We start from the raw sequence: 13,424 nt of genomic DNA, 5'->3' as shown, positions 1-13,424 counted from the left end.
ATCTAATATAAGAATTTTTCTTAATATGTAAAATCAATCTTCAAAAGATATAATTTTCATATGCATATAGAAAAATTAGGTTCCTTAAATATAGTGTGAATCAAGTTCTTCCTGCCACCTCCTTGTGTTGTGCATCCCTGAACCCGAGACCTCCAATATCTGCCTTTGCCCATACTCGCTCAATCGACACAATGAATTATATTCTCTTCTTCTTGATGTCCTCAACAAACCAAAATCTCCGCATCATTTTATTGATATCTCTCTCATGGCACTTTTGGGAATATGAAAAAACTCCAACATGATAATTGAACCTTTTCTTTTTAAGAAAATAAAGGCAATTCAAATGAAACAACATGTGAAGAAGAAATCTCCCATTTTTAGTCAATTTGGTATAAAAATATGTCCACAAATAAACCAAAAGGAAAAGGCTATGTTTGCCATTTGTGCTTGTGCTTTAAAAGACAGAAGATCAACTTCAAGAAATCAACTACTGTTTCTTCAGAATGTTTGAAGATAAGACCTAATCGGAGAATTAAAAACCATAACAAGTACATTTTCAAATTAACATTAGGCAAGGAAATAGTAAACATCATTTTGCAATAAAGCCTCTGAATTTCAAAATTACAGCAAGGCAAAAATAAGCCATTCAGTCCCGAAAGATGGTAGTTTGGTTTACAATCGACCATCGGCATTATAGGGGTGTAACCGGTCCGCTCCGGTCTAGTTTTGAACAAAATCTAGGACCAAACCGGTATGTATTAGTTTTACATTTATCAAAATTGATTACGCTCCAGTTACCTTCCTAAACTGATACTTCCGGTTTTACCGGTTTCTGGTCCGGTCATGTCCGATTTTTTGATTTTTTTTAAATGTAAAAAATATAATAAAGTGTTACTTCTTATGATAAAATGTTATTAATAATTTAATATATATATATATATTATGTTTAAAACATATGATCAATTAAATTTTTATCTTTAAGATTAAACTTTTATTTTATAAATTATAATAACATTATCTTATATATAATTATATTAATAACATATGATCAAACAAATTATAAATGTTCATATTTAAGATTAACAAATTACAAATGTTCATATAAATATTTTGTATAATATATAAAATTAATTTATATATATATTTTTTCCAACAAGTCCGGTTGGATCTTGTCCCGGAAACTATGAAACAGAAACCGGACTGGGCAGATGAAACATTACCTAATGAATTAGGGGATTTCTTAGTTGCTTATTGGCATGGATGTCAGCAGCCAGATTAACTAACAGACTTTGACAGCTTATCCATTTAATACAAAGCAATGCAGACAATTGAATATATTTCATCTGCTGGTGCTCCGCATGAATAGGTAACAACCCAATGAGATCAAAGTTTCAGAATTTGTTCATAGAAGTGAAGCAGTTTATAAGAAATGCAACAAGCAAGCCCCCCAAAAAAGAAAGAAAATACAAAATAGAAGGTAAAATGTTTTGTCTGAAAACTATAAATAGCAGCGGTTCCGACCTTCACAAGAGAAAAGAAACAGAAGAATGAAAACCTGAATAGACAATGTTTCCCACCAAAGGATAAGTGGGAAATAGACTTGCCATGCTGCACAAGATGATGCCCATTCACAACAGGGCGGCGAGACTGAATAACATCCGAAGCAAGCTTGATAGAGAACTTATCACTAGGATCATTCAACCGAACGACCTTGTCTCCATTGCAATATTGGACTTTAAATCACTAGTCATGAGTCATGACATTGCAATCTCCTGCCATTCAGAGGATCCACTCACCTGCCCCAACTTTAGCTTCCTCTCCAAATTCAGTAGTTGATATAAACCATTCCCAAACTTGCTAACAAAGGGACCAAGAGGGTGCTAATTGTCATATTTTCATTTCACAATACACACTTTTATCTTGTCTCATACAAGGGATCTCAGTTTCAATATTTTCTTCCACATCCAGGAGCAATCTCCTCGGAACTTTAACTACCAAGACTTTGGTGTCGTTTGGATTCAAAGATGAGTTGAAATGAGTTGTGAATAGTAGTGAGATTTGTGAGTTAAAGTTGCTGAATAATAGCGAGATGAGTTGAGATGAGTTGAGATGGGCTGTGAATATAAACGATCTGACAAGGTAGGATCTAACCCAACACAACCAGATGGACCAATTCTAACATATACTAATAATTATAACAAGCTTCCAATAATAAGACGAGTTAATCAGAACCCAACATGGAAATCTATAACAAAAGCAAGAAGAACAGTCCAGCAGGACTCTTACTCTAAAAATACAAACTTTCATCTCATAGAGAGTCGTGGATAAAACAGCCATACAATCAAATTGTCACAATATAAATGCAAGTATGCACAGAACTAAACGAGGCAGCATATCATCTGCTAGAAAAAGTAAAGAGCTTCACAATTAAAACAAAACGCACTCTGCGGAGCTCTATTCAACAGAAAAGTTACAAAATTACATACATGTTGATCAAAAAACATAAACTTCCTCTGAAACGAAATCATGTTAATAATTCCAAATCTCCAAGTTTGAGAGAGACCAGCTAAAGTCAAATAAACTAATTTAAGTTTAGCTTACAAGAGGTTCCAGTAATATCCCCTCTAGTCAACAAACAAAACTATGCCAATAATAGAGGCAAATCTCATGACTTCATTCTACTTTGCCAAGATGCCATGAAAGGTGTAAGCACATCACATTGGCTCAACTTTCTGAAGGAAAATTATAACAGAGGACATTGTATTGTACAATTGTTCTTCTCTTTCCATGTCCTCAGCAATTTTAGATCTTTCCCATTCTAGCATCCTGATCATATCTTCAGTTTGGATGTAGTTCGCAGGTGCATTAGATCTCACAGAGGCTATAGGAAACTTTACCTCTATATCTTTCCTAAAATCAGATAAGTTGTTCATTATCATGCTTAAAGTGGTACAATGACACCAGATATCAATAACAAAGGTGTCGTTTCTGAACAATCTGAAAATGGACTATATATAATGACAAAATAAAGAACGACATAGATCAGATGGCACAATGTCATTCATGCAAATTTTCAGATTAGAGAAAAAAAAATTGATTTGAAGAAAAAGAATCATAACTGAAAGTATATGGGGCTCAAATTTATAACATATCCAAGTACCCAATACTGCTCAAGAACTAAAGCAGAGTTTCACGCATTTCTATTATAACAAAACAACCCGTCATTCTCCTGGAGAGAGCTTTGCTCATATTTAGCTACACCATCCACTCCCATTATGTCTTCAATTTCACATTAAATAATATATAATTAAAATCAACATTATTAAATGAGAATAATATATCTATATCAGTAATTTTCATTTGAGAGTCAGTTTTCCTAACGCATGTATCTTTCCGAACTCATGCCTTTTTAATTCGTAACTACACTTATAGAAGAAGTTAAAAAAGTCTGAATGATTATCTTTTTTTTTTTTTTTGATAAGTAAAAAAAGAGATAATCGTTCAGACTTTTTTAACTTCTTCAATTAAGTGTAGTCTATGAATGATTATCTTGATGATCAGAGTTACCTTCGTACACTATAAAGAGCTCATGGCCCCTCCATTCATTCAAGTAAAGTTTGTGGAATTTCCTATCATTTAAATAAAAACAAAGAAGAGAGTAAGTGAGAGAAGATCAAGATGCTCAACCAGATTTTGAAAATCAAGGTGCTAATATTGCTACTCTTTTAGACTATTTCTATCAATAAAATTGTTTCCTGATTAATAATATTGATCGTCTTTTAAAGATGCCACAAGTATACTTAAGGGCATGTTTGGACACTGAAAATTCTCCAAACTTCTCATAATTTCATTCCCAAGCATCACTCAAACACAAAACACTTTTCAATTTCAAATTTTCAACTTTTTCATCTAATCATTACTTAATCAAAGTCAAACACAAAAATCAATACAACTTTTACAAACGTAAAAAAAAAATATTTAAATAATTTTTTTAACTGAATAATATTTGTATTCAAGTTTTTCTCTCTCCTTTCCCAAAACCCAATAAAACGCCTTTACTCACACCATATCACTACTATTCATACAATTATGAGATACTCCAAGTGTCCAAACATACCCTTAGTTATTCCTATGCATCGAGCAGGTTTACAACTAGTATGTTAAGAAAGAAACATCAATTTATAAAAGATGCTAAGATTGTAACACATAAATCTTGCTGTCCTGTATTTTGGGGAAGCATATAAATCTGGTTTTCTGATAAATTAACATTTGATTCTCTAAGAAGTTTACAATAATAAAAAAAGGAGTGCAACTTTTCTATTCCTTGCAAGAGCATCACAAGAAAAAAACATAACATTAGAATATAATTGCCAATTTTTAGAGGGGAAAATAAAAGACTACTAACAAATGCCTTAAAAAGGATAAAACTTGCATTTAATTTGATACGAACCTGCTACCAAGGCAAATACACCAGATTTCTTGATCATCCCACCATCTAAAGATAGTACTCCATCAGTTATGCATGAGAGAGCAAGTAGCATCTCACTTCGGGTTCTGTATATTTGCAGACGAGAAAAGAGTCCATAGAATAATGTCTCTCGTAAACCATATCCACTGGCAGTGAGATAAGATAAATTTCTCCCTTCCAAATTGATCATGTTTACTGCATAATCAAGAAATCCAGATGGGCACTGCCCGTTTGGTAATTTTGGTTTTGGAAGAGCAAGTTTCCTTTGTTGGTCATCCTCTACAAACCCACCAGCATATGATCTAAGAACAAACAATATAGTGTGAATTTTTCAAACTATAGTGTGATCTAAGAGGATGTAGCAGAATTTTTCTTGCAAAATCAATTTTCAAAAAATATAATTTTCATATGCATATAAAAAAATTAGGTTCCTTAAATATAGTGTGAATCAAGTTCTTCCTGCCACCTCCTCGTGTTGTGCATCCCTGAACCCGAGACCTCCAATATCTGTCTTTGCCCATACTCGCTCAATCGACACAATGAATTCTATTCTCTTCTTCTGGATGTCCTCAACAAACCAAAATCTCCGCATCATTTTGTTGATATCTCGCATGGCACTTTTGGGAATATAAAAAAATTCGAACATGATAATTGAACCTTTTCTATTTAAGAAAATAAAGGCAATTCAAATGAAACAAAATGTGAAGAAGAAATCTCCCATTTTTAGTCAATTTGGTATAAAAATATGTCCACAAATAAACCAAAAGGAAAAGGCTATGTTTGCCATTTGTGCTTGTGCTTTAAAAGACAGAAGATCAACTTCAAGAAATCAACTACAGTTTCTTCAGAATGTTTGAAGATAAAGCAAGGCAGAAATAAGCCATTCAGTCCCGAAAGATGGTATTTTGTTTTACAATCTACCATCGGCAACATTCAAACACTAAAACAAAAGAGGAAAAATCTAATGTATGTCTCATGGCCAGTCCCAAATGGTAAAGGCAGCAACGCTGCTCCACAAGGCGATGGAATATGAGACCGCCCGGCGACGGAGGAGCTCCCAATAGATTCTATTGGGAAGACCGTCAACGTCAACGGGCATTTCTTTGTGACATTAACTTTGGAATTTGCAAACACAAAGGACAAAAAGTTTGCTCCTTAACAAGTAAGGGATTGGATCTAAAATCCCCTGTCACGATATAATCATTTTTACAGAGCCAAAGGTAGAAACCCACGTCAACTTTTAGGCAAAAATCTTAAAATCAGCAAGCAAATTCTGCACCTTATGCCATCTTAAGGCATGGGACGGTGACGCATGATGTGGAGTAGAAGATACAGTTGGAAAAATTCTAAACATAAGCTCCACATCTTGTATACCTATTTAAAAATACGTGATTTTATTATTTTATTTTCATAAATTCAATAAGAAATATGAGGATAAAAAAATAAAATCACATATTTTTAAATAGGTGTGCAGGATGTGAGGCTTTGTATAGTACAATTCGATACAACAGTGAGACTGAGAGAACTAGGAGTCGGCAGAAGGGAAAGACAAACCCTAAAATTTACTCGCTTTTTGGGTTTTGAGAGGATTGTTTTATAGCTGCTGTTGGCCATTAAAAGAGCCACCTGTGCGCCCGCCGCCAAGGAAAGCTTGGTGTCCGTCTTCGGAAACTGAAAGGGCCCAAAGTTAAGAATGTTGATGTTCATATGAGTTAATTGAATGGGGAATAGTAATATTTTATGTATTTTATTGAAATGAATTTAATTTTTTAAAATTGAGATAAGTTTAATTTTTTAAGTTAAAATATATTAAATAAGTTGAGATGAATTTAATTTTTTTATAAGAAATTAAAAAAATAATTAATTTCATCAATAATTAATTTGAAATGAGTTGAATTTAATTCAATAATCAAACACAACTTAAATCTTTTGAGTTTTAATCTATGTGTCGTATTAATGTTTCATAAAATCATGAATATTAAATTTTGAAAAGAATATTACTAATTAACTTATTCAAAATTAACGTTTGAATATTTTAATTTTGTTATTTAGTGATTAAAAAATTGATTATCAGTGAAGTCATATATATTTTTTAATAATTAAATATGTTAAAAAAAAAGGAAAAAAAAAAAAACAACAACTTTCAACTAGCGGTATAAATGCTGGAGGGCCTACTAGTAGAGTGGCAACCGGATGTGTCTTATTTTTTTTGGTTTTTTTTTCAAATACTTTTTATACCTTTTTAAACATTTTTTTTTTAAAAAGAACATAAATAAAAATTAAAAACATTTCCTTAACCATTAAATGAAAAAAAAAAAAATGATGACCACTCTCAGTGACCATTATCAATGGGGAGTAGCATTATTCTTTAGAAAATGCTAGACCCTGAGAAAGTGTCATTTTTTTTTAAGATTTGTGTTTGTTTATATTTTAGTATTGTATTTTTTATTTTTTGTATTTTATTTTTTTAAATACATTAAAAATGCTTTAATAAGAAAAAAAAAGTTTTACACACTCAGTAGAAATCCTTGGTGGATTTCCTTGGTGGCTCCAGCAGCTCCCTTAGATTTTATGAATAAATCTATTAAACATATCAGATTATAAAATATTAATACCACTCATATAAATTACAGGTGACACGAAACAACATGTTTAATCCGTTTAATAATTTCTTTTATTGGGCTAATTTGGACACAATCAATTTAATCCGTTTCAATTCGCTTCACTTGCTCCAAACCGTTTAATCCGTTTCATATTAATAGATTAAATTGACGTATATATTTATTTTTTTAACTCAACTAATATAATTTTATATACAATACAATGATAACTATATAAATCATTCATTATTACATCTAGATTCATAATAAAATATTTTATTTTCAATATCCAAACCAATAATATATAAGAAAATTAATATTTTTATAAAATAAAATTTCATAAAAACTAAAGAAGTTTAATAATATGAGATATTAAGTAGTCATAGTGTCATACTAATATTAATATTATATTCCAACAACAAAAAAATAATATAAAACTAAGTATTTATAAAATTTGAAAATAGAATTTATTTATGTTATATGGGTTGATTACTGGTTGACCCGACCCGTTTGTTAATCATATTTTATCAAGTCAATCCGCTTTGATGCAAACCCAAACTCGCTTATTTCATATTGTGTTCATGTCGAGTTTACAAATCGTGTCATATATTACCACCTCTAATTTGACCAAATTTGATTCCTTAAATCTAACATTCTCTTTGCCGTTTACATTAATATAATGTTTGGGAGTAAAAGCATTTTAAGAATATGATTAAATTCACGTTTGGAAATAATGTGGTGTATGATACAATTTCTTTTAATATGATTTCCACGTTTAGTTTATTTATAGGATTTATAAAAAGAATTATTTTTTTTTCTTAAGAAATATCCTATATATTTTATTTATATAAGATTTTTAGAATTATTTCTTTTAATTTTTTTGGTTTCAACATGTAAACATGAAAATAATGAATCAAACAAAATCTCTTGATCAGATAGCATCATAGAGTTTTATTAAACCAAAACTATCTATGTTTGGATGTCAAGATCACTTCAATCAATCTCAAACTAATCTTTGATGGAACCTACTATTTTTTCAATTTTTTAAAGTTAAACACATCTAAATTTACTTCATACATTCAAACATATATTTCAACTTATTTACACTCAATCACATTTTAGTGGGATATAAAAAATATTATTATTTCGACTTTTCTAAAGGCATAATTGATCTCATTTCTCGTTTGTTTTCAGATATGAAATGAGATGAGTTGAGATTAAAGTAAAAAAATTGAATAAAATATTGTTAGAATATATTTTTTAATATTATTTTTGTTTTGGGATTTAAAAAAGTTGAATTTTTTATTTTATTTTGTGTGGAGATTTTAAAAAGTTGTAATGATGAGAGGTTTTTAAAGTTTCCAAAATTTTGAGTTTTATCTTAGAAAGCAAACCAGCCCTTAAAGGGTCATCATCCAAGTAGGGATGATAATATTTGACACGATCCGTTAATTCAACATAAACACGATACAAAATTAACAAGTTTAGATTTGATGTTAACGGGTTCAAGTCAAAACAGGTTGACCCATTAAGACACAATTAATTAATGGTTCACTAATCGGTCAACCCACTTAACCTGTTAGTGATCCGTTTAGACCTATTAAAGTTTTTACTCAAAATTACAACTATAACATTTTTAATTTATTCATAACGGATCATGTCATGTCAATCACTTATTTTAATGGGTCATGTTAGGGTTTGGAAATCTTACCCGTTAAGCTATCATGTTCAGATTGAACTATATAGTATAATATATACAGTCCGTTAATACGATTTGACATCCCTGCATCCAAGTTTCTTATCCAAAGGAAAACAAATCCTATATCCATAACAAAATTAAAGACAGCAGCTTGAAATATATTTATAACAAAATTTACTGCAAATACATTAAAAAAAAATGGAGACTGGAGAGACCTTTCAACCTACACAGTCCACTTGAGAGTAAGCAGACATGATCCTATTCACACTACAATATTAATTAACTACAAAGAAGCAACTCAACTAATCCCAAAAATAACAGAGAATCTCAACAAAAATAGAACACTCGATCTACTACTTTCACGATCAAAGTTGTATCTTGTTTCTGCAATCCTCACGTGCAATCAGCTTCAAGACATTGCATCCGTATCCTGATTGGAGAGCATACGAATGCTGTTGCAGGAGCCATAGAAGCATTTGAAAGGAGGGACTACCTGCACGCTGGAAGACAGAAAATGGGAAAATTCAGACTTTATATGCTATGTATATTGCTAAAGTAAGGGAGGATAATTTACTTATAGCCATGCAGATTGAAAGACCATTTAAATTGAATATACTGCATTTGAAACGAAGCACATATATAGGGTTTGTGATACGGATCGAAGTTCCTCAAAGACCATTTAACTTGCTCTTTACATTTTGCTTGAAATATTTGTACGGATAACAATAAATGTTGTAGGTCATATTTTATGTATTTTATGTCTCACATGAGAGTGAAATCTTACCAATTGTACTATTTGTTTTTACATATAAAAAACAATAGGAAAATGTTAGTATGTTGCCTGAGTTTGCCTCCTCATTTTGACTGCTTATGTATTTAAATTTTTTTTTACTTAATAATTAAGAAAATGATTTTTAGTGTATTGGTATTTTTTTTTCAAAATATTTAAATATATTAAAAAAATAATTTTGTGCTAGAGGACACGCCCAACTTTGACCGCTGGGCAGCATGCTAGCAGGACTTGAAACAATAACTTGCCTAGGTATATATAAAACCTATTAGAGTAGTGCTAGGTCACAAAAGATCTTACAATTAAAAGTAAAACCCATAAACCGATTCGTTAGATTTACTTTAAATTTTACAGAGTACATGTGTTTGTAAAAATTATTATTGTGAGGTCTCTTTGTGAATCAAACATTTCTCAATGGATAATATCATCCCTGGGTATGCAATTCAAAATGGATACCTTTGTGGCTATCAGAGCTGCTTGGACCACATAGTTCCCATAACGATTTCGAGCAAGTTGTAAGAGTTCGTGAACATTGTCAGTCTTGAGAAGTTCCCCAAGCACATATTCCATTCCTGAAGATTCCAAGCATCTCTCTACCACATGACTGCCACCTTTCTGTAAAGAAATATGTACATAGTGGCCTCTCAGAACAGAGCAGATCTTATTAGTCAAGGCAGGATCATGAAGTGCAAGGACATGCTGCAAGACATAGTTCCTGGAAAACTCGAAAAATTAAACCAACTCAATATGACAAAAAGCACAGAACTTTATGCACAAAATAGGAATAGATCAGAAGAAGAGTGATTAATGGGAAGTACCCAGTGGGATCTTGAGAGAGGTACAACGAATGTCCTGCAATAAAATCTAGGAGTTGTTGTCTGCCTTGGCCTCTGCTAGATGTGATGAACTTTTTCAAGTTTATGCATCCTCTTTCATGTTTGGCCAGTTCGAGACAGTACATTATGGCTGCTTCGTATAGCAACTGAACAGGAAAGACGAAGTCACATTGATGCAAAATAAACTAGAAGAAATTATGCAGTATGGCTTCCTAAAACTCAACAGTGTTGGCAATGATAGGTAACTAGCTAGCTAGGACGAGATCAAATTCTCAAACACTACAAGCTGTATGGCAACGGGTAGTGAATCAATGCTCCAGCCACAATATTGCAGATCTTTATAGAATTTCTTCAGTCAAACTTCAAGTTTCTTTATTTTCTCGAGAAACTAAAATAAGGGGGTATATATAGCATCTAAGTCAGTAATTTCAACAAATAGTAAATGGGAATTACCTTGTTTTGCTCAGAACTAGCTACATCCAGACACTTTAATATAACAGAAGATCCGATTGGATGTGTCATCAATCTATAGAATCCATTGTCAGTGCAGAGAGCTGTATTCATATCAGAAACCAAGCTAGTCTTTCCAAGCACTTTGATAAGCTTCCGAACTGATTTTACGCTGCCCATACGGTGATATTTGCATGACAATCAGTTCAGCAAAATGACAAGCACAAAACTTAGAGATGTTGTGACAAGTGTTGAACTCGGGTTTACAAGTATTTGTAAAAATGTATTATTTGAAGCAGAGTACATATGTGCCCTTTATATATAATAATAATACTAAAAAAAAAAGTTAAAGATGAAGAGTAAATTACCCATGTGAATTAAGAGATGCCTTGATAAGTGATTCAGGCTGCGAAACTATCTTGGCTACAAACCGCGTCAACAAAGAGACATCGGCTGACTCAATTAGCTTATTAAAGAGGGGCTGTTTATCGACGTCATTCATCAACTGGAATATCCTTCCCTCTCGATTAACACTCTCTCTCCCTCCAATTTGTAACCCTCGAATACCTGCATTCAATCTAGTAGCTTGGGTATTTCGGGTGCCTGCCGCTGCATCCAAACCAGTATCAGCTTCTCTCAGGGTCTCTCTCCATCCATTACTGTCTGACACTACACTAGTTGATGCATTAAATCTAGTAGGGTTATTTCGGATGGCTGCTGCTGCTGCTGCTGCACCCAAATAAGTATTTGCTAATGTTTCTCCGAGGTTTACAACATCCAGATTATTTCCTGCATATATACATGATATAGACGTTTCAAAACACACAAAACATATAAAGCCATTGCATGTATAATAATACCAATACCTTCATTGTTGGGAAGAATTGGTCCCCAGTTGACAGGTGGGTCATAATCGAGATACAGAGTACTTCTATCTGATCTATCACCTGCAGCTATAATATTAACAGTTCTATCCATGATAGTTCTTGAGTGAAGCCAAACAATAACGAAAACAAGAGAAATACTGAAAGGTAGGGAAAAGTTGTTCGGAGAAAAAACCCCTTCTGGCTTATGCTATATTTATAGTAATTCTTGCATAAGGAGACGACTTGGACAATCATAGTAGGATTAGGATTAGCAGCGCAAAAGTCTCCTTAAACGAGAGGACTTCAACAAACAATTAAATAATTTTAAGAGTTTAATTTTAAGAGTTCCTAATACAGTCAGGAATATATCGGATAGATATTAAGTTTAAGAGTTCCTAATACAATCAGGAATATATCGGATACATTAATTTTAGAGTTGTGCTACGTAAAAGTTTTACATTAATTTTATATATTATTTAAAAATATATAATTTTATATTTTTATCATATTTTATATTGAATTATATGAAGAATATCATATATTTTTAAGTAGTGTATAAAATATGAGATTTATAAGTAGAATTTTTCTTAATTTTAACATTTATACGTGCGTTCCACCTCCGTACTACGTACGTTGTGCCTTTTACAAATTTGCCCACCTTTTCGGCTTTTAGGAATTGTTTTCTTTTTTTTACTTAGAAAGTAAAAGATTTTTAAAAATTGGGAAAAAATATAGGGAATGTTGAGATTTTCAGTCAGGATAATACAAAAATAACCGCTTTTTGCGGCCACAAAAAGTAGCGATCAAATTAAGTAGGAAAATCGTCGAAAATGAGCTTATTTGCGATTTTTGCCCGCGCAAATAGTACTATTGATATTTCTTGCAAAACAGAGTGCCAACCATGGTTAACAACCGCCAGAAATTACAATTTTCGGCTATTTTTCTTGCGGGAAATAGTATTTTCGACGACTAAAATTCGCTGCAAAATGAATGTTCCCCGCGTGTTGTCATCAGAAATAGTTTTCCAACGAGTTTTGATTGCCGAAATATACGCTTATAAGACAAAATTTTACTAGGGACTAGAACTAGCCTGAAAAGTTTTTTAAAATTTAGAAAATCAGATTGTAAAATAGTCATTAAAACCTACAAGGGATTGCTCCCAATATTTAATACCTAACTTAACTTGGCAAGCATGGTGATAAATCTTGCAAGCCAGATTGTATGTTTTACCTTTTTAATCTCAATGGTCACTATTAACAATGACTCTCCATTAGTATTTCATTACTCCGTTAGTATTTACACAAAATCTTTAAAGCTAGATACTTTCCTCCCACTAGTCTTAAAGATTCTCAATCAAGTTCTGCCCCCTCTTATGTTTGGAGAGGTATTTGGGAGACCATGGATGTTTTTTAAAAGGGGTGCAGGTGGAGGGTTGGGGATGGAAAAGGTATTAAGATATGGACTGATTATTGGCTACCAAACCATAGAGTAATGACTGCCCCTGCAACTGTCTCAGCTTCACAGATGAGGGACTCAACAGTGGATACTTTAATTGATGAGAATACCCGATGGTGGAATGTAGAAATGGTGAGACTGCTACCTGAGAGAGGCAAATGTTTTGCTTAACCTGATGCTTAACCTTGAGCCTAACTCAGATTGTTTGGTATGGGAGCATGAGAAGAATGGTGTGTTTACTGTTAAAATTACTTATAAGT

The 13,424-nt window shown here is 32.3% G+C and overlaps 2 protein-coding genes and 1 non-coding gene across 3 annotated transcripts; all 3 read right to left on the bottom strand.

Annotated features, from left to right (window-relative positions):
* Positions 1-602: 602 nt before the first annotated feature.
* LOC118344605 lies at positions 603-692 on the bottom strand. Its single transcript, XR_004798385.1, has one exon. It is a non-coding gene; the product is annotated as a small nucleolar RNA SNORD96 family (small nucleolar RNA).
* Positions 693-2,401: 1,709 nt separating this feature from the next.
* On the bottom strand, positions 2,402-5,805 carry LOC109014041 (protein DEFECTIVE IN MERISTEM SILENCING 3-like). The gene is made up of 3 exons (XM_035685043.1): positions 4,935-5,805; positions 4,451-4,770; positions 2,402-2,910 (listed from the first exon to the last, which is right to left on the bottom strand). The coding sequence occupies exons 1-3, from the start codon at positions 4,949-4,951 to the stop codon at positions 2,900-2,902; spliced, it is 348 nt and encodes a 115-aa protein (XP_035540936.1). The 5' UTR covers positions 4,952-5,805; the 3' UTR covers positions 2,402-2,899.
* Positions 5,806-8,999: 3,194 nt separating this feature from the next.
* On the bottom strand, positions 9,000-11,839 carry LOC109014039 (putative pumilio homolog 7, chloroplastic). The gene is made up of 6 exons (XM_018996350.2): positions 11,710-11,839; positions 11,212-11,632; positions 10,847-11,015; positions 10,376-10,539; positions 10,014-10,272; positions 9,000-9,267 (listed from the first exon to the last, which is right to left on the bottom strand). The coding sequence occupies exons 1-6, from the start codon at positions 11,819-11,821 to the stop codon at positions 9,133-9,135; spliced, it is 1,260 nt and encodes a 419-aa protein (XP_018851895.1). The 5' UTR covers positions 11,822-11,839; the 3' UTR covers positions 9,000-9,132.
* Between the last annotated feature and the right edge of the window lie 1,585 nt (positions 11,840-13,424).

Source organism: Juglans regia, chromosome 14 (genome assembly GCF_001411555.2).
Source record: "Juglans regia cultivar Chandler chromosome 14, Walnut 2.0, whole genome shotgun sequence".
NCBI classification, from domain to species: domain Eukaryota; kingdom Viridiplantae; phylum Streptophyta; class Magnoliopsida; order Fagales; family Juglandaceae; genus Juglans; species Juglans regia.
This window is presented reverse-complemented; position numbering and strand designations above follow the sequence as displayed.